The following is an 18,307-nucleotide window of genomic DNA, read 5'->3' on the forward strand; positions in this document are numbered from 1 at the left end:
ATTACCATAAATAGGGATTTTTTTCACGTTTTCTTATTGCTACTATAAAAATAATACTACGACCTAGTGTATCATAATTATAAAAAGCCATCAGTAGGGAAGCCTAATCTGTCTCACGGTGGTACAGTATCAATGCCACCCTAATTTATAATTCAAAATCAGTTTTATTATACTTCAGGTTCACATAACACCCCAGCCCTCAAAGGTTTCTGACTTTAATTCGTACCATAGACTAAGAACTCTTTTCCCTTTTCAGACTTTTTCTATTTTCAAGGACAACAATTATAGGCTTACGCCAATTTAAAAGCCGTTTTAGAAATCAAATATCACGTGTCTCAAACGGTGAAGGAAAAACATCGTGAGGAAACCTGCTTAACTGAGAATTTTCTCAATTCTCTACGTGTGTGAAGTCTGCCAATCCGCATTGGGCCAGACGTGGTGGACTATTGACTATTGCCTATGGCCTAACCCCTCTCATTTTGGGAGGAGCTTATTGCTCAATAGTGAGCCGAATATGGGTTGTTAATGAATGAGACTTAGTTTAAAAGCATTATGGTGATAAGTAAAGTCGAATACTTAAAATTTACGAGGGTTTCCAACGCACCTTGGTCCGAGAGTAGCTCACAACAAACTCAGGCAGGGTTCTTTGTTTTTGTTATCACCATTTTACAATACCTACCTATCTATTTTCACTATTTAGAATACATACTCGTAAAACACAGCGGCGGGTTACGTTGTTTTTTTATCATTAAATGTTAGGTATGTGTTTTTACAAATTTTTTACATTCAATAACGATGACGCAATGACGCAATTGAACGATTGCACAACGTTAAAGCAATCATAAAGTAGGCTAGGAACATAGCGATACATTATTTAATTTAATAGGATACTTTTTTATTGCGGAAATAAAATAAAAGGGGGTGAAATAGGGGTTGTAAGTTTGTATGGAAAGTCCTTCATTTTTAGAGTTACAGTTTTAAAATTTTGTTTATAAATCAAAAAAAAATACGAAATATAATGTGATTCAAAAATTTTGATAATTCGACCCCTAAAGTGGTGAAATAGGGCTTGATAGTTTGTATGGAAAGTCCTTCATTTTTAGTTTTAAAAATTTGTACATAAATCATAAAAAAATACGAAATATATCGTGATTTAAAAAATCAATTCCTAAAGTAGTGAAATAGGACTTGAAAGTTTACATTGATTTTCACGCGGGCGAAATCGCGGGCGTCCGCTAGTAAACACTTGACCTTTTCCCTTCATGGCGATCTCTTCCAGGCAACCTTAACTTTACAGTGAAATATTGAGAGTGATGCTTAAAAATATGAAGTTCATTTGGCAAGTTCGTTAATAACACTCCCATGATATGCGGGCGACAGGTGGAAAACACTGCGCGGGTGTGAAATCGTGCGGGGAAGTGACGTGCATTAGTCGTGGGTTTATCAACTGTAAAATATCAATCCCTCGACCTCGACGTTGACATGAAAATTAAATGAGGATGATGACTAGGTTTGAATATATTGATTTTTATGAGACTTTCGGGTAAATAAGGTCAAAGTTAACTAATTTATACGTAAAAGGCAAAGATTGTCGGGATATTGGCAAAATAGGTAAATAAGATTATAAAATTTCAAAATCTATTAAAAAAATATTTTATCGTAATTAGATGAAAATTCATAAAGTTACGTTAAAAATGAGATTTTTTAATACTATAAACTATAAACATAAACGCAAAAAAATCAAAGGTATTATTAATTTTGTTTTGGGCACCCATACATATAATAAAACGATCATTGTGATCAACGACGTCATTAATTCGTGCCATTTTGTATGGGGCGTTTTTCAGGAATCCGCAGCAGCGCCGCAAATCTGACGCTTTAAATCCCTGTAGCTCCGAAAGTAATGATCGCTGATACCCTGTTACTTTTACAAAATTGCTTTACTATTAGCATACTCCTAATGTATATACCTAATATATCTAATTTCAAGACATGAAGTATACCTAATCTATATGATTTAAAAAATTGTCATAATCCCAATTGTAGATATAAATTTTTTATCTACCATTTTATAAAATTATTAAACTGATTAATGAATTAAATTCGTTAATTAGTTGAATAATTAAATTGCAGATGTTATTCAAAATATATTAACTAAATCTAATCGAATTTATTTTTAATTTAAGAAGAAGTTAATTATAATTATTATTATTATTAGGTGTGAAATGACTAGCGATTTATACCCTCATTTTTAATTTGTTTGCTGGTAATCAGCACACATCGAGTAGGGCTGTAGTAGCTGTTTATAGTATTGTTGTATATGTTTATAGTATGTATAGTATTGATACCTCAGTTAGTACCAACAGTCAAACAAACCTGTCACAACCAGATAGCCGGCTAACACACGCTCAAACGTATTGTTTCACCGAGGTCAAGGATCGAGTGGTTCATACGCTTCCCATTCAGTGCAACCGGAGATATTCGTTTAAGACGTAAAATATGAGAAGTACATGAAACTGAAATTACAATATGACCATATCTATGCCCATCACATTGACCTAAATTAACGCGGCAAATCCATGGCAAACCAAACTTCATACCATAGCTAGTTTTACCTACATCGAAAGTTACCTTGACCCCAACTGCGGTCATGATTCATGACGTTGAACCAGGTTTAAACATTGTTGTAATGTCCCGCAGTACTATTAGACGCTTTAGCTCGTCTCGTGTTTACGTCAGATATAACTCGGTTAAAAATAACAACACTGAATTATTACAGAGAATTGCCACAATATTTATTCTCTTTGGTGATAAGTTAAATGGTGGAGTAATATTAACGAAGCTAAAAAACTAGCTTATTACTGTGACGCTGAATTTCGAGTATTTCACGCGTGTGTAAGGAGCGCTACAAATTATAGATAATAGAAAACAGAAATCTATATTGATAGTGTATGAATAAACGTATATATAACTGGAGATAAGTCATATCTCCCACAGTCCTGCATACAACTTTGTTGATAGCACACCGCACGCGTTGTACAAACAAAACACAATAAATTCTAATCTAACATGAATGAGGAAAACACGAATGAAAATTACACCACAGACGAGACAGAGGCGCTTTTGAGAAATGAATCAACCGATCCAAATATCTGGTGAGTTAGCGTATAGATGACGTTTAGTGAAATTTCTTGTTTTTAACTTTGGTAGGTTATTGTAGGTGTACCGGTTTGGTGTATGAACTATTATTTTTGATGAATGATGAATTAATTATATAAAAAGTTAAGACTTAAATAATAGGTTTATAAAGAGGAAAGATTTGATTGTTTGTTTGCATTGAAACTACAGAACAGACTTGAAAAATTCTTTCACTGTTGGGAAGCTAAACTATCCTTGAGTGCTATCCCCGTATTCCTACGGGAACGGGAACCACGCGGCGTCTACTAGTTTGATATAAAATATTAAAATTGGATTAAAATTGCGATGACTCATAGATAAAGATTGATGTGATCGTTCCGGTACGAACCCGGCGTGTTGTGATGGTAGCGTCAAGCGTGGCCATGGAATTCGATTGCGAGATGCGAAACAATTATAGAACTACACATAGCATTACATAATTTACCTACTAATAAATACCATCCATATCCATAAAACAGAGTAATATAAAACAGGGCAGGGGTTTCCAAATTGTAAGATAAGCGAAATCAACCTAATGCTTTTTATTTTAAGGAACTCAATATCAAATCACACAGAAAGTAAAACTATAAGAAATTGTAATGTTGTCATCAATTGTAAATTACAATACTGTATGTTTTTTTTTAAAAACAGCAACTGTTGAGTTTCTTGCCGGTTTCTTTTCAGCAGAACCTGCCATTCGAATCGGTGGTAGAATCTTTACAAATAGTCAACTAACGTGTCAAAATTGCTTAGCCTGAGCCTAAAATGAATGATTGAAATAAATGATTTTTGATTTGATTACAAATACAAAGGCTAACAATACGAGTAAAGGTACTGCTACACATGCTCTAAAATAGCATGCTAAAAACGTGCTATTAAGTATGCTCCATAGGAGGATGCTTATCATAAGTTTACATTTGCTAGCAATAAGCATGTTATTTTTAAGTATGCTCCTGAATAAGCATGCTCAAAGCAAACATTCCAATTACACATGCCAATTTGTATTTATCGCTCTCTGTCTACAGTATCGTGTTAGACAGAGAGAGATGAAGGTGACGAGAATACAGAATAGTAATGCTCATCGACTAGCATACTCAATAAGCAAACCTGTTAAGACGCGCTAAAAGCACGCCCCCCTCCACCCTCGCAGCAAGTAGCATGCTCCTAGTTCGCACGACTTGATTCTTGAACAAGCATGAAATAAGCATGCTCATTATTAGCAATCTTGCGATACACATGATAATCAGCAACTGCTAAATAGTAGCATGCTTTCGTGCTTGAAATGAGCTTAAGAACAAGAATCTTTATCTATACTATTTTTTTAAATATATAAAAGTTTATTAAAATAATAATTTGATGAATTATTTACACTAACTAAAACAACGAATATACTAATTATTATAAAGAGAAATATAAATTTTCTATCATATATTTCTACTCACTGATAAATAACAGATGAGTATACATATAATTATTTCTTAAGCCGGTTAGCAGACTAATAGATAGTAGGTAGGTATACTCAATTTTGCAGCTATCCTTTTTCAAATGTTTACATTTCGCAAATTTCCAGTGATACGGATGCCAAAGAAGATGAAGTCATTCCAAGCATATCATATTTTACATTGGTAAGTAAATATCTTTATAAGTTCATTTTTGTTTTTGAAATTTAAAAGAAATACAATAAATTAAATTCATTATTAAAGGAAAATACTAAGTAAAATACTTTAACTTTCAGTTCAGATTTGCATCCTTAACAGACAAGTTATTCATATTTATAACAATAATAACTGCGATCATATGTGGATGCACAGTACCTGTAAATACGTTATTATTTGCTGCGTATCTTCAAAGTATGGTGGACTTCGGAAGATCAGTCCATGATGGTACACCACAAGTGGAAGTTTTTCTTCAAGCAGCAAAAACATTTGCTATCTATTACAGCCTTGTTGGTGGTGTTACAATGGTCCTTTCATATATCGGTACCGTCCTCATGAATACATCAGCGTACAATCAGGTAAGAATACGTGAAACTACGTATAATGTAGTATCTATAATAATATTATTAAACTGAAGAGTTCGTTTGTTTTTTTGTTTGAACGCGCTAATCTCAAGAACTACTGGTCCGATTTGAAAAATTCTTTCAGTGTTAGATAGCCCATATATCGAGGAAGACTATATGGTACGTTTTGGGTAAGGTATAACGATTTGAATGAGCAAGTTTTTGAAAAAAGAATATTTAAATTAAGTTTGAAATCATTTGCGTTTAAATAATTTGCTTCATCCTGAACAGTATGTTATATGCTAAAGACTTAAAACATCTATAACGCCTGGAAGAGTTCTAAGAATTATATTAGTGTGTTCTGTGATTTGTCCAAAGCATTCGATAGTATAAACCTTAAAATTCTATTTAAGTTAAGCCACGGAGTTATTGAATTCCCTGACAGACAAGTAATTAAAGTGTATAGACGTTTTCACTATCACTATATGTATTTTATGGTACTCAACAGGTTTATCGAATACGACAAGCATATTTGAAAGCTGCTTTAAATCAGGATATCGAATACTTTGATACTAATCAAATTGGAGACTTCGCTACGAAGATGTCCGAGTAAGTGTCCGGACTTATATGTATAATTTTATTTAAAAATAATTAAAAAGAATAATATATCTCTTAGAATAGCTTTAATTCTTAAATGTGACCAATAAACCCGTTCCTTTCGGGGCAAGACTGTGATAAAAGTAATATACGTCAACAGTCTGACAGGCAAGGACGGCAGACAAGAAACCTTTCGGTGTTGAATCCGATCCCTTAACCGTGGAACTATTTTTTTTAATATTCTTATATGGATATCATTGACGTGCACTGAATTTGCATATACGCCATGCCTATCTTACACGTTTTCTTGGCAATTAACAAATTGGGGTATTTGTGAGTGTCATAGGCTATAATATTTAATCCCCTTATTCTCACAAGAATGGGAACAGGGCGTCGGCTAATTTGACATAAAGTAGGAAAGTGACGAGACTTATGGCTAGAATATCCACTTATCAAAAGGTGGTGAAACTGGCCCTTAGTATCGTGGTGAGTCATGATTTGTTTTACATGTTTCGCTATTACATTACCCTATCTCATTTTCCAGTCATGTTGTCAAACTAGAGGACGGAATAGGAGAAAAAGTGGAAATGTTTTTCTTCTACCAGGCCGCTTTCTTGAGCTGTGTTATTATGGCACTCATAAAAGGGTGGAAACTAGCTCTACTTTGTCTAGTTTCATTACCGGTCTCGTTCTGCCTATTTGGAGCTTCGGGCTGGGTATGTTTGCTTTGTTTATATTTTCATTTTCTATAATAATTATAAAGAAGAGAAGAGAAGATTTGATTGTTTGTTTAGTTGTTTGCATTGAATAGGCTGCAAAACTACTGAACCGATTCGAAAAAATCTTTTACTTTACACACTAGATGGCGCTGTTTCAATTCCTTGGAAATTTGCGTTTACGATAACGCGCACTCTGGCACTCTGAGCTCAGTCGCCGCACAAATTGTTTTAGATCGCGTCTAAGCTATCGGAGCGTGAAGCTGAGTTGTCAAGCAAGGCAGGAGCAGTGGTTGAGGAAGTGTTCTCGGCCATCAGAACTGTGTACGCTTTCAGCGGACAAAAGAAAGAGATTGATAGATATGATCAACTTTTGGCTGAAGCCAGGAGTGTCAACATTAAGAAAGGTAGACATATTCAGAAATATTCGAATTTGTTTTGTTTGTTTACATGACTTTGGAAACGCAAAGGAGACCGACCATTTTGGGTTGGGGGACCATTTGAGTTTAGGGACCATGACGTTACAAAAAAAAAATGACAAAAAATTCTTTATTTATAAATCAAGTTCACCAAAAATTATAAGAATTGATAGTTGCTAATATTTTTTGAAAATATGTGTGCTTTTGAAATTGTGCATTTTATAATGTAGATAATTGCCCATATCTTGATTATGCAACTTTTAATAAAATTGAAATTAAACCAGACTAAAACTGATATTATTATTTATTAAATGATACTGATTTGGACATTGTAACAGTTCATTTATAAAAAGGAGATGGTCCAAAATTGTATGAAGCCAGGATCAGTCATTGTACCCTGGTGGAAATAAAAGTACTTAAATTTTTTTTGTAACTATTTTTGATTATACAAATCTACGCATTTAATTTAATTCTTTCGAAATAATATTCATTTTCTCCCAAGAAATGCAACACTATTAGGAGTAATAATGGCGGATTGATGACGTTTTTAATGCAGTAGTCGATTTGACGTTTGCTGTCAAGTGTCATGTCTTAATTTGCTTTAACGACGCCATCTTGATTTAACTCAAACACTTGAGTTTTAATTTTATTTATTTCTTTTTATTTACTTAGATTCACTTATTTAGATTATAATAAAATCCTTTTATTTTCTAAATTATATTGATACGGGTTACAAGAGTGGATCTGAAATGGACCATCTCCTTTTGGGCCCATTAATGTACGAAAAATGGCCGATTTTCTTTTGTTCAGAAAGTAGATTCAGTTATATGTAATTAAATTTTAGATTACCTACTCGTAAAATAACTGTACATGTATTTCAGGTTTTTTGGAAGCAATATTTATGGGCCTTCAGGAATTCTATATTTACGGTTCCTACGCCTTATCCTTTTGGATTGGATATAAACTTATGATAAATGAACCCAAAACATACGACGTGGAGACAATGTTGGCAGTAAGCTGAATATGCTATTTAATTGTTTTAACCTTTCAGCCTTTAATTCAATGGTCTACTGTAGGGCTAGGCCTCACTATTTATAGAAGAGGGGAAATATGGTAGTTAACTCTTAAAAAATTTAATATAAACAATATTAATTTCGCATAGTACATGGAAAGAAAAGCTGAAGTGGCAGTGGGCAGGCCACATAGTTCGAAGAGCCGATGGACGTTGGGGTCCCAAGGTGCTGGAATGGCGACCCCGCACCGGAAAGCGCAGTGTTGGTCGACCCCCCACTAGGTGGACCGAAGACATCAAGCGGGTTGCAGGGAGCCGCTGGATGCTGGCGGCGCGAGACCGTTTTGTTTGGAAGTCCATGCAAGAGGCTTATGTCCAGCAGTGGACGTCCATCGGCTGACAATGATGATGATGATGATGACATGGAAAGAGGGTCCGAAATATATATCAATATTAATTAATAAAATTTAAGTATTTCTAAATAAAATAATTCAAAAATTTTCTATTCTATTACCCTATTTTATAATCTATTTTCAAATTTTCCAACCGTCAAAAACGCTATCGTCCATTTTGTGACGTACATGTTACTTGATGTACTAAACATCAAACTAAAGTATGAAATAGTAGATTGTTATACAAGGGGCTAAAAATACCCATTATATACGAGGTATTTTTAGGCCGCCTAAATAGAAACCGAGTTTATAATGGGTTTAGCCCCACGTGTTACACTCTGCTTTTCACTACGATTGCGAGAAAATAAAATAGTTTAGTACAATATTCAATGATTTATATTAATTGAAAATTAAATGTAAATGCTTTTACCCGGCAACATAATTACCGACTCCTGTGAAGATGAATAATGACTATTTGAGGTAAACGTGGGAGATAATAGTTTAAAAAACTCCTTTCATAAGTGAATCCATTCGTTGTTGTTTTCTCCACTTTACCTAGGTAGGTATTTAAGTATATGCGTCTCGACTTTGATGGTAACAGATTGAAAATTTCATTCATCTCCAAATTAGGATCACCATTCTCACTAGATGAAGACAACAATAACAATTAACGTTGAACAATATGTATGTTACGGTCACAAATTCACAATAAATTTTATTTAAAAAATCAAGTATGGATTATTCACGGCAATATTGTTTTTAAAATTCTCGCTTTTAAATTTTATTTTTCTTTCACACAATAAAAAGGCAAAGGTATTACACCGTACAGGATGTCCCATGTCTTCAAATCTCGCTCTATTCGCAACTCAAACAAAAATTAAATAAAAAAATGAACGCATTCCACAGACAAGAACGCTGCATTTCATTCTAATTTAAAGTTTTTTATTTATTTTTCAAAACAATCAGGGCCTTACCTATAATGATTCTATTTTCGAATAAAACCTCCTCCGTTTTATAGTAGGCTAGTACTTGGCTAAGTACTCTTAACAGACAAGAATTAAAAAAACAAAATTACTTTAGCCCCTAGAGGCTAAAATGCTTGTTTAGCCCCGCTGTGGAGTGGTAATATGACAGTGTTTTTGAGCAAGAGTAGTGAAAAAGCTTTTTCAATCTAGTAGAACGATAATTAACTATTTAAGAACATTAAAAAAAGTGTCAACTAGTCTATTTTTAATTTAGTTTTTAAAATGTGTAAACATTTTAGGTGTTCTTTGGAATAACGATGGCGTCCATGCACTTTGAGATGGCGTCTCCTCTAATGGACACATTCGGCACAGCGACCGGCGCAGGTGCACAGATATTCAGACTAATTGATAACGTCCCAAAGATTAACAACTCAGATGCAGGCGTGGCAATGGACAGCATGTATGGAAACATTTCTCTGAACAACGTCGTGTTTCACTACCCGTCTAGACCAGATGTACCGGTAAGTTTCATTGAGTGTGTGTGCACACATGCGCTAAATAGGCTACTATATTTCATACGTAGATTGTAGAACGAGAGAATCTGGACCCTTCAAGAGATCTGGACTCTTGGATCTGAGCTCAATGGTAAAGAGGCTCATCACCGAGAGGTGCTGGTTCGACCTCCGCCCGCTGGACTATTGTCGTACCCACTCCTAACACAGATTTTTCCACTACTTGGAGGGGAGCGGGAATATTGACAATATGTAAAATATATGGCAAATATTTTTTTTAAAATAACTTTTAACGGGATTTATCAACCCATATTCGGCTCACTGAGCTCGAGTCTTCTCTCAGAATGAGAGGGGTTAGGCCAATAGTCCACCACGCTGGCACAATGCGGAATGGCAGACTTCACACACGCAGAGAATCAAGAAAATTCTCTGGTATGCAGGTTTCCTCACGATGTTTTCCTTTACCGTTTGAGACACTTGATATTTAATTTCTTAAAATGCACACAACTGAAAAATTGGAAGTGCATGTCCCGGACCGGATTCGAACCCACACCCTCCGGAATCGGAGGCAGAGGTCATATCCACAGGGCTATCACGGCACTCAATTTTCTTACTGCAAGTATTTTTTTTTGTACATTTCTCGTTTTTCTAATATTTCTCCAATTGAATTTATAACAGATGTTTTGTACGCATGGAACAGGTTCTTAAAGGGGTGAGCCTCAGCGTGCAACGTGGTCAAACCGTAGCCCTGGTGGGGCATTCAGGTTGCGGCAAGTCGACCATCATCCAGCTACTGTCCAGATGTTATGACGTCATCGATGGAAGCGTATGTATTCTTTAGCTTGATTTATTATCTAACATTCGCCATCAGTGAGGAAGTGATGAAAATACAATTGATCGGATCATCGACTAGCGCTTACACAGCAAATCAAATGGACAATCTATATTTGAATTTGTGATAGTTTATTTCTGCTTCAGGGTTAAGTCAATAGTTACGATCATTACATTTTCTGATAGTGATCGTACAGACTTAAACATTGTCTTTCCAGTTTAAGTCCAGTAATCTGCATTGTGGCAACTCGAAATTCCCTTCGAGAGAAGGGGCTTGCGGTTGATTGGTGATGATGATGATGATGAAGACACTGATTGTAACAATGATGATAGTGATGAAGATGTTGATGACGGTGATAATAGAGATTAATTATTGTGTTACTAGATAACCATAGATGAGATCGATATTCGCAATGTATCAGTGAAATGGCTGCGCAGTAAAATCGGTGTAGTTGGACAAGAGCCAGTACTGTTCAACACTACGGTGCAGGAAAACATTCGCTACGGGCGGGATGACGCTTCGGACTTTGAAGTTGAAAGCGCAGCGATTCTTGCAAACGCACATGAGTTTATTAGGAAACTTCCATTGGTATGTAATTTGGATTTATTATCTCATCAAGATCAAAGTTTATGCTTCGTAAAAGCGAAACTTTTGACAAATATACAATTATTGCTTTCAATATCACTATAAATAAGCACAGACATACATATTCAAAAACAAATATCATTCTATTTTCACCAATGTTTTTGTTTTATCATTTAATTTAATGTTTTATGAAAATCGGGACAAATAAGACTATGAGGAAACATTTTCATCACCAAGTTAATACTAGATTAATTATCTTACTTTATGTTAAAGATAATATTATAGAGTAAGGTGGTATCGTGCTTGAAAGGAGAACCTATGGATTTACAGTATATTTTTCTACCAAGTACGAGTACCTATCTGGTTTCTTCACACCTTCTGTTACCACCTTGGACGCGGTTTAAACTCTACAGCTGAAACCTATAGATAAGACTAAATATTTGAAGAAGAAACTTTTCAGATTATTAGTTTAATATATGTATTATGTATAGTCACATATTTTTAGGGTTATAACACACTGGTGGGTGAAAGAGGTGCATCACTATCAGGAGGACAAAAGCAACGTATCGCAATAGCGCGTGCGATTATTCGAGACCCATCTATTCTCTTGCTAGACGAAGCGACGAGCGCACTTGATACAGCTTCAGAAGCGAAAGTTCAAAAAGCACTTGACAGGGTAAGATTAATTCTATAATATTAAAAATATCTAACAGACTCCATCCACGTTGAATTTTCAACCAGTCTTGCAGTATGAAACCGATTTCTTGATCGAATCCAATAATCTATTTTTTAGTGCTAAATTTCTGTACTAAGGAATGAGTCTTTGTTTTAGTACAGTACAGACGTATTATCTTGTTTATGTTGTATGGTTATAAATAATTTTAGGCCAGTGAAGGTCGCACTACAATAGTTGTTGCCCACAGGCTTTCAACAATTAGAAATGTCGATAAAATATATGTTCTGAAAGAAGGCATGATAGTTGAAAGTGGAAACCACAACGAACTAATGTCTGAAAGAGGCTACTACTATGATATGGTAATGCTACAATCAAGTCCCGAGACCCCTGATGCAGGTTAGTACAATCATCTTTTTAATTTAAACAAACTAAACTTATGGATAAAACTCGAAACTGAAAAAAAAAATCTTCATATCTTGTATAGATTTGTAATACCTAATTGGATTTTTATATATTAAATTTACTTTGCAGTTATAAGCGACGTCAATTTCAAGCGAAACATATCAATGGAACAAGGCATAGACGACGATGAAGATTTTGAAGAAATAGTAGAGGTAAGTGCTAGGTAACCTTTCTGAATCCGTATGTGATGTGAATCAGCAGGATCCGTCCGTACATATATATTTTCATATATATTTACATATATTTTCTTTCAAGGGATAAATATTTGATATACATAATTGTACAAGGTATTATAACTATTGTCGTCTGTCTGTTTGTATGGTCTTTTATAACTCAAGAACGATTAGACCGATCCTTTGAAAATTAGGCATGAATCATAATGATACAGTAGGTATACCAGTAAACTATAATATACCAATTATCACAATTATGAACTCGTACGAAGAATCGAATATATTGATAATTTCAAAATTATTTCAGGAAGAGAAACAAAGTCCTGATGAAACTGCAGTAGCGCCATTCTCCACTGTGATAAAACTCAGTACCCCAGAGTGGAAGTCTATAACAGTAGCTACTTTTTGTTCAATCGTGATGGGCTTTTCTGCGCCATTGTTCGGTTTGATTCTTGGAGACTTTGTCGGGGTACTTTCTAATCCGGATACAAATTTCGTTGAAGCCCAAATACGAAAATATGCATTCACCTTTATTGGCATTGGAATAATATTTGGTATTGCAGAATTATTAACGGTATGTAACTTTTTATAACAGGAAAACGTTGTAGACGAAACAAAATATTTGTTCAAATAATGTTGCAATGTTTCAGGCATTTTTGTTCACATTGGCTGGTGAACATTTAACGACAAGATTAAAAAAGCTCATGTTTGAAAAGTTACTTCAACAAGAAATTGGTTATTTTGACGATAAGAGCAATTCAACGGGATGCCTGTGCGCACGCCTTTCAGGCGAAGCAGCTTCTGTACATGCAGTAAGATTATCTTGATATAAAGCGTAATGTACCATTAGCAACCATTAGTAATATTTATTAAAAATCATGTTTACTAAATCTAATTTATTTTGCCCTTTTGCTTAAGTGAAAGGGCTGTTAAATTGTGCCGTTAAGTCAAGTAAGTGCTAAGTTGATTTTTATAGAATTACAAACACAACGAAGAACATAAAGCTACAAAATTTACAAAACAGTGAAATTTTTATAAACTATAATATTTACCTAAGGACTATAAGTGTTACGTTATTTATTAAAAATCTTTTACAATCCCCAGGCAACAGGTCAAAGAATTGGAACAATATTACAATCTGTTAGTACATTATTATTCGCCACCACAGCTGCGATGTATTATGAATGGCGCTTGGGGCTTGTTGTCTTATCATTCGCGCCGCTATTGATTGCCATTACATATATAGAAGGAAGATTGGTATCTGAAGAGTCTATGGGGATTGCGAAAGCTATGGAATCTAGTTCTATGGTAATGCAACACAAATGTAACTCTAATGAGATAAATAGACGGAGAGCCCGTAACCCCAGGCCTTCGGTATTAGCTGAAAGTTTGTCAGCTCATGCTCCCGCCATATATGTAAGTACGATAAACAAAGCCACCACGAGTTTAGACCGTGGCTTTGGGAGGTAGCCCCATTTGCCAGACATTTGACTTCATGTCAACCCTTTGCTAGAGACCTTTGAAGTTTCAAATTAAATAGTGCTTTTCGAAGAGTTGCCGCGAAGCTAAGTGACTGGCGACTGGGAATACAGTTTCTCATATTATGCTGAGGAAAATATGAAAACATTACACTTTATACTTAAACGGTTGAGGGTCTGGATCCTTAAAATCTGCATCCTCCCAAAGCCACCCCGGTCCAATCTCCATAATTGGCTACCGTATTTACTTATGGTAGGAGCATGAGCTGACAAACTTTCAGCTTTTATAAAATGACGAAAGTCTGGGGTTCTCGGGCTCTTAGTCTATAGCGTATCGTACTTTGGTATAGTTTAGTAAATAAAATTATTGAATTTCAGATTGCTGTAGAAGCAGTTGCTAACGTACGCACAGTTTCAGCTCTAGGCAAGGAAGACTTCTTCGTCGAAGAGTATGCCCGCCAACTGAAGCCAGCACTTCAAATTGCTAGACGAGCAACTCATATGCGTGGACTAATTTTTGGATTATCCAGAGGAATCTATGATTTTGTATATTCTGCCTCCTTGTATTACGGAGGAACTTTGATGGTATACCACAACGTTGACTATGGTGTAGTACTTAAGTAGGTACTTTTCTAAATATTGATATTTCAGTTAAATATGACTGCAATGACAGGCTTGTGGATTAGATAAGCTAAGTGTCTCGTTTATTTATTTATTTAGTCAGGTCAACAACATTTATGCACATAAAATAATTTACATAATATGATATAAAATAGATATACTGGAAATACAGATTTAAAACATAAACATTAATAACTGGCTTGTATAGTAGACACATACAGTAATACTTAGGATATAAACAGAACAAAACACACTATAAAACAATATAAACTACAAATAACAAAATATAAAATAAAGAAAGCAAAAATGAACAAAGAAGGAAGAGCAAATTAATAGTAAAAATTTAAAATTAAGAGCAAATTAAAAGTAAAATACCTACACTTAATCTTCAACTTCCCTGCGCAAGGAGTTGATAACTTTACGACGGAAGCAGATCGTTTTAGAACTAATAAAAAGGGTGATGTCTTGATTATTTTGATGCAGAAAATCAAATATATTAATTTCTGTGCTCCTACTTTGTATTTAGAATTTCTATATTATTGATAAGTCTTACTAAAGCTTCGCGATTGAAAATATTTTTTTACCATTGTATATCACTAAATAATCCTCTAATGACATTCTAGGCAGTAAAAATTAGCTGATTTTATAGTAGCGAAGTAAGATGAGACGTCTAGGTAGGTACACTGTCATTTATTGTTTATCATATTAAATTCTAGAGCAGCAGAGACACTTATTATGGGCTCCTCATCTGCAGCATCTGCTTTTGCGTATGCTCCTGATTTCCAAAAGGGATTGAGTGCTGCTGGACGCATTATACAACTATTAAATCGACGGTCTAAAATTAAAAATCCTGAAATACCAGCGTCGGAAGATTTCGTTAGTATTTTCCTCAATTCTTTTTACTTCCTAATTAACAATAGTTAAAATAAATATATAAAATTCTATAAAATCTTATCTAATCGATGTACAAAATGATATTTGTATAATTTGTAGAAAGGAACAGGAAATGCAAGCCTACGAAAAGTATTATTTAAGTATCCAACACGTCCTTCAGTAAAAGTTCTTGAAAACTTCGACCTGGACATTGAGAAGAATAAAACCATTGCATTGGTGGGTCCCAGTGGTTGCGGCAAGAGCACTATTATACAACTTCTCGAAAGATATTACGATCCCGATGAAGGAATAGTGGTATGTATTTTTTTTAGTTTTAAGCAGTACAATATGACTCTCTCTATTCTTCGTATAGACAATAGACAAATTGTAAAAAAAATACTTCGAACATATCATCATACATAAAATCCTCAAGGCCTTTGACCCTTCTCTTTGTAGATACACCTCTTGCTCAGTAAATGATACAAAAATGGATGGTTGTTAATGATTTACTGATTTCTAGGCTCAAGACAACATCCCTCTGCCGACGCTTCGTTTAGATGATGTGAGGCAAACAATAGGATTTGTACAACAAGAACCAGTCTTATTTGATAGAACTATTGCTGAAAACATAGCTTATGGAGACAACACCAGGCAAGCTGGCATTGAAGAAATTATAGAAGTCGCAATACAAGCCAATATTCATGAATTCATCACTACGTTATCGATGGTAAGTTCCACGAACTTGCATTGCATTGCATTGGGTAAAGATGTTTTTTTAGCAATATCAGTATAAATCAAACAATTTGAATTGAAATATCAAAATTCATTTGATATGATGTTGCAGGGATATGAAACTAATGTTGGTAAGAAAGGCACACAACTATCTGGAGGTCAAAAGCAGAGAATAGCCATTGCACGTGCTCTGATACGACAGCCTAGAATACTATTCCTTGATGAGGCTACGAGTGCATTAGATACAGAAAGTGAAAAGGTAATAAAAAGTAGCATAAATATTAATGAAACAATAAGATAAGTCCAAGCTTTCGCTTAAATGCTGGATAATGGTCGGATACAGAAGGCAGTTAGTTGTTATTGAGGCGGCGCGTATTTTGAGGAGGTTCATCACTCTGGAGCCCTGATCACCAGCATTCAAATGTACCGCAACGGGAGGGTTGATTTTTTTTTATAAAATATTAATAGTGTTTTCTATACTAATATTATAATACTAATATTATAAAGAGGAAAACTTTGTTTGTATGTTTGTTTGTTTGATTGTAATGAATAGGCTCAAAAACTACTGGACCGATTTTAAAAATTCTTTCACCATTCGAAAGCTACATTATCCACAAGTAACATAGGCTTAATTTTATTTTGGAAAAAAATAGGGTTCCGTAAGATATTTGGGTTTTTAGGACACAAGGTGTAAAAAATCAACCAGAAATGTAGGGTAGGGGTAGGTAGGGGTAGGATAGGGGTAGTTGAAAGTTTACATCGAGTTTCACGCGGACGAAGTCGCGGGCGTCGGCTAGTGTATTATATTTTGTATTTGATTAACTTTGTTAAAAATTAAAAAAAGGAGAAATAAATAAATACAAAAAGAAAAAAGTCCACTATACCAAGATTTCTGGCTTACTGTTTAGTAACCTAGATATTTTTTTATAGTACTACATCTTTATTGGTTGGCAAAAATAAAGTACAACCGACTAGACAAGACTACAGCCGAGGATTGTAGTTACTATTTATGTCTTCTGTGGGTCAGGCAATATATTCAATTAATTATAATTATAATATATATGTTATATTTATTTACATTGTATATTTTGTCAGGTAGTGCAAGAGGCGCTGGACGCCGCGAAGGCCGGGCGCACGTGCGTGCTCATCGCGCACCGCCTGAGCACGGTGCGCGACGCGGACGCTATCTGCGTGCTCAGCGGCGGACTGGTGGCGGAGCGCGGCACGCACAAAGAGCTCATGCAGCTCAAGGGACTCTATTACAACTTGAATAGACGAGGATTATAATACATCATTTCGTTAAGTGCAATAAACGTTATAGTGCTACCTACACACTTTTAAGTAATTTATGAAGTGGACGAAGGAAAAAATACCCTATATCCTTAAAATGAACTTCTAGATCAAAAAATGTAAGCCAAAACTTAAGCAATTAACTGGAATTTCTACCAAAACTTAATTCAGCCATCTCCAGTTGTGTACCCAGTTTATCTCAAAAGCACTTGTACAATTCGACCTGAAAGCCGTCCACTTTATAGTAATTATTGCTTAACGATTTTATACCATTAGATATGTTACGTGCCTACAAAATTACCCCGAAAAGTGATCCGAATTTAGCTATTCTTTTTACTTTTTTTGTATGTAGAGTTTTTACACTTCCTGAAGAACACGACGTAGTAGACAATATTTAGGTATAATTTGTTTAAATAATTTTCGTTGTTTACTATGTGACTAAAGTACTAAACGAAATTAAGACAATTAGCCACTTTCGTTCACCTCACTTTCGACGCGCTAGTAACATATCTAACAGTATATAATCTTTCATTATTGTTGATAAAATACAACTTGCACAAATTGGTTTTAATAGAGTCTTCTATCTGTTAGGCAATATTTGTACAGCTCTCAAAACTTAATAAATATTTGTTGACTCAGTATTATGTGAGAAGTGATAGTGTTGTGTTTCGTGTTTGGATATTTATTTATTTTAATTAATTTAAGAAAGAAATAAATTTGTTTTATAGTTTTACTGTTTTAATATCAATAACAAATTAGTGTTTGGTTTCTTTTTATGGTATCTAGGTCTTACTTC

General features: G+C 34.7%; 1 protein-coding gene across 2 annotated transcripts; it reads left to right on the forward strand.

The window, feature by feature from the left end:
* The first annotated feature begins 2,681 nt into the window (after nucleotides 1-2,681).
* Nucleotides 2,682-18,240, forward strand: LOC112054127 (multidrug resistance protein homolog 49-like). Of its 2 annotated transcripts, none has more exons than XM_052885247.1 (22): nucleotides 2,682-3,155; nucleotides 4,748-4,802; nucleotides 4,913-5,191; nucleotides 5,685-5,785; nucleotides 6,318-6,489; nucleotides 6,725-6,896; nucleotides 7,790-7,920; nucleotides 9,577-9,798; nucleotides 10,490-10,615; nucleotides 11,006-11,209; nucleotides 11,712-11,882; nucleotides 12,092-12,278; nucleotides 12,414-12,496; nucleotides 12,825-13,091; nucleotides 13,168-13,329; nucleotides 13,622-13,825; nucleotides 14,374-14,615; nucleotides 15,333-15,492; nucleotides 15,610-15,804; nucleotides 16,010-16,216; nucleotides 16,334-16,480; nucleotides 17,317-18,240. In XM_052885247.1, the coding sequence occupies exons 1-22, from the start codon at nucleotides 3,070-3,072 to the stop codon at nucleotides 17,506-17,508; spliced, it is 3,765 nt and encodes a 1,254-aa protein (XP_052741207.1). In that variant the 5' UTR covers nucleotides 2,682-3,069; the 3' UTR covers nucleotides 17,509-18,240. The 2 variants fall into 2 exon arrangements, with proteins under 2 accessions (XP_052741207.1, XP_052741208.1); XM_052885248.1 differs by lacking the exon at nucleotides 2,682-3,155 and adding an exon at nucleotides 3,858-4,008.
* The last annotated feature ends 67 nt before the right edge of the window (nucleotides 18,241-18,307 follow it).

This window comes from Bicyclus anynana, chromosome 14 (assembly GCF_947172395.1).
Source record: "Bicyclus anynana chromosome 14, ilBicAnyn1.1, whole genome shotgun sequence".
NCBI lineage: Eukaryota > Metazoa > Arthropoda > Insecta > Lepidoptera > Nymphalidae > Bicyclus > Bicyclus anynana.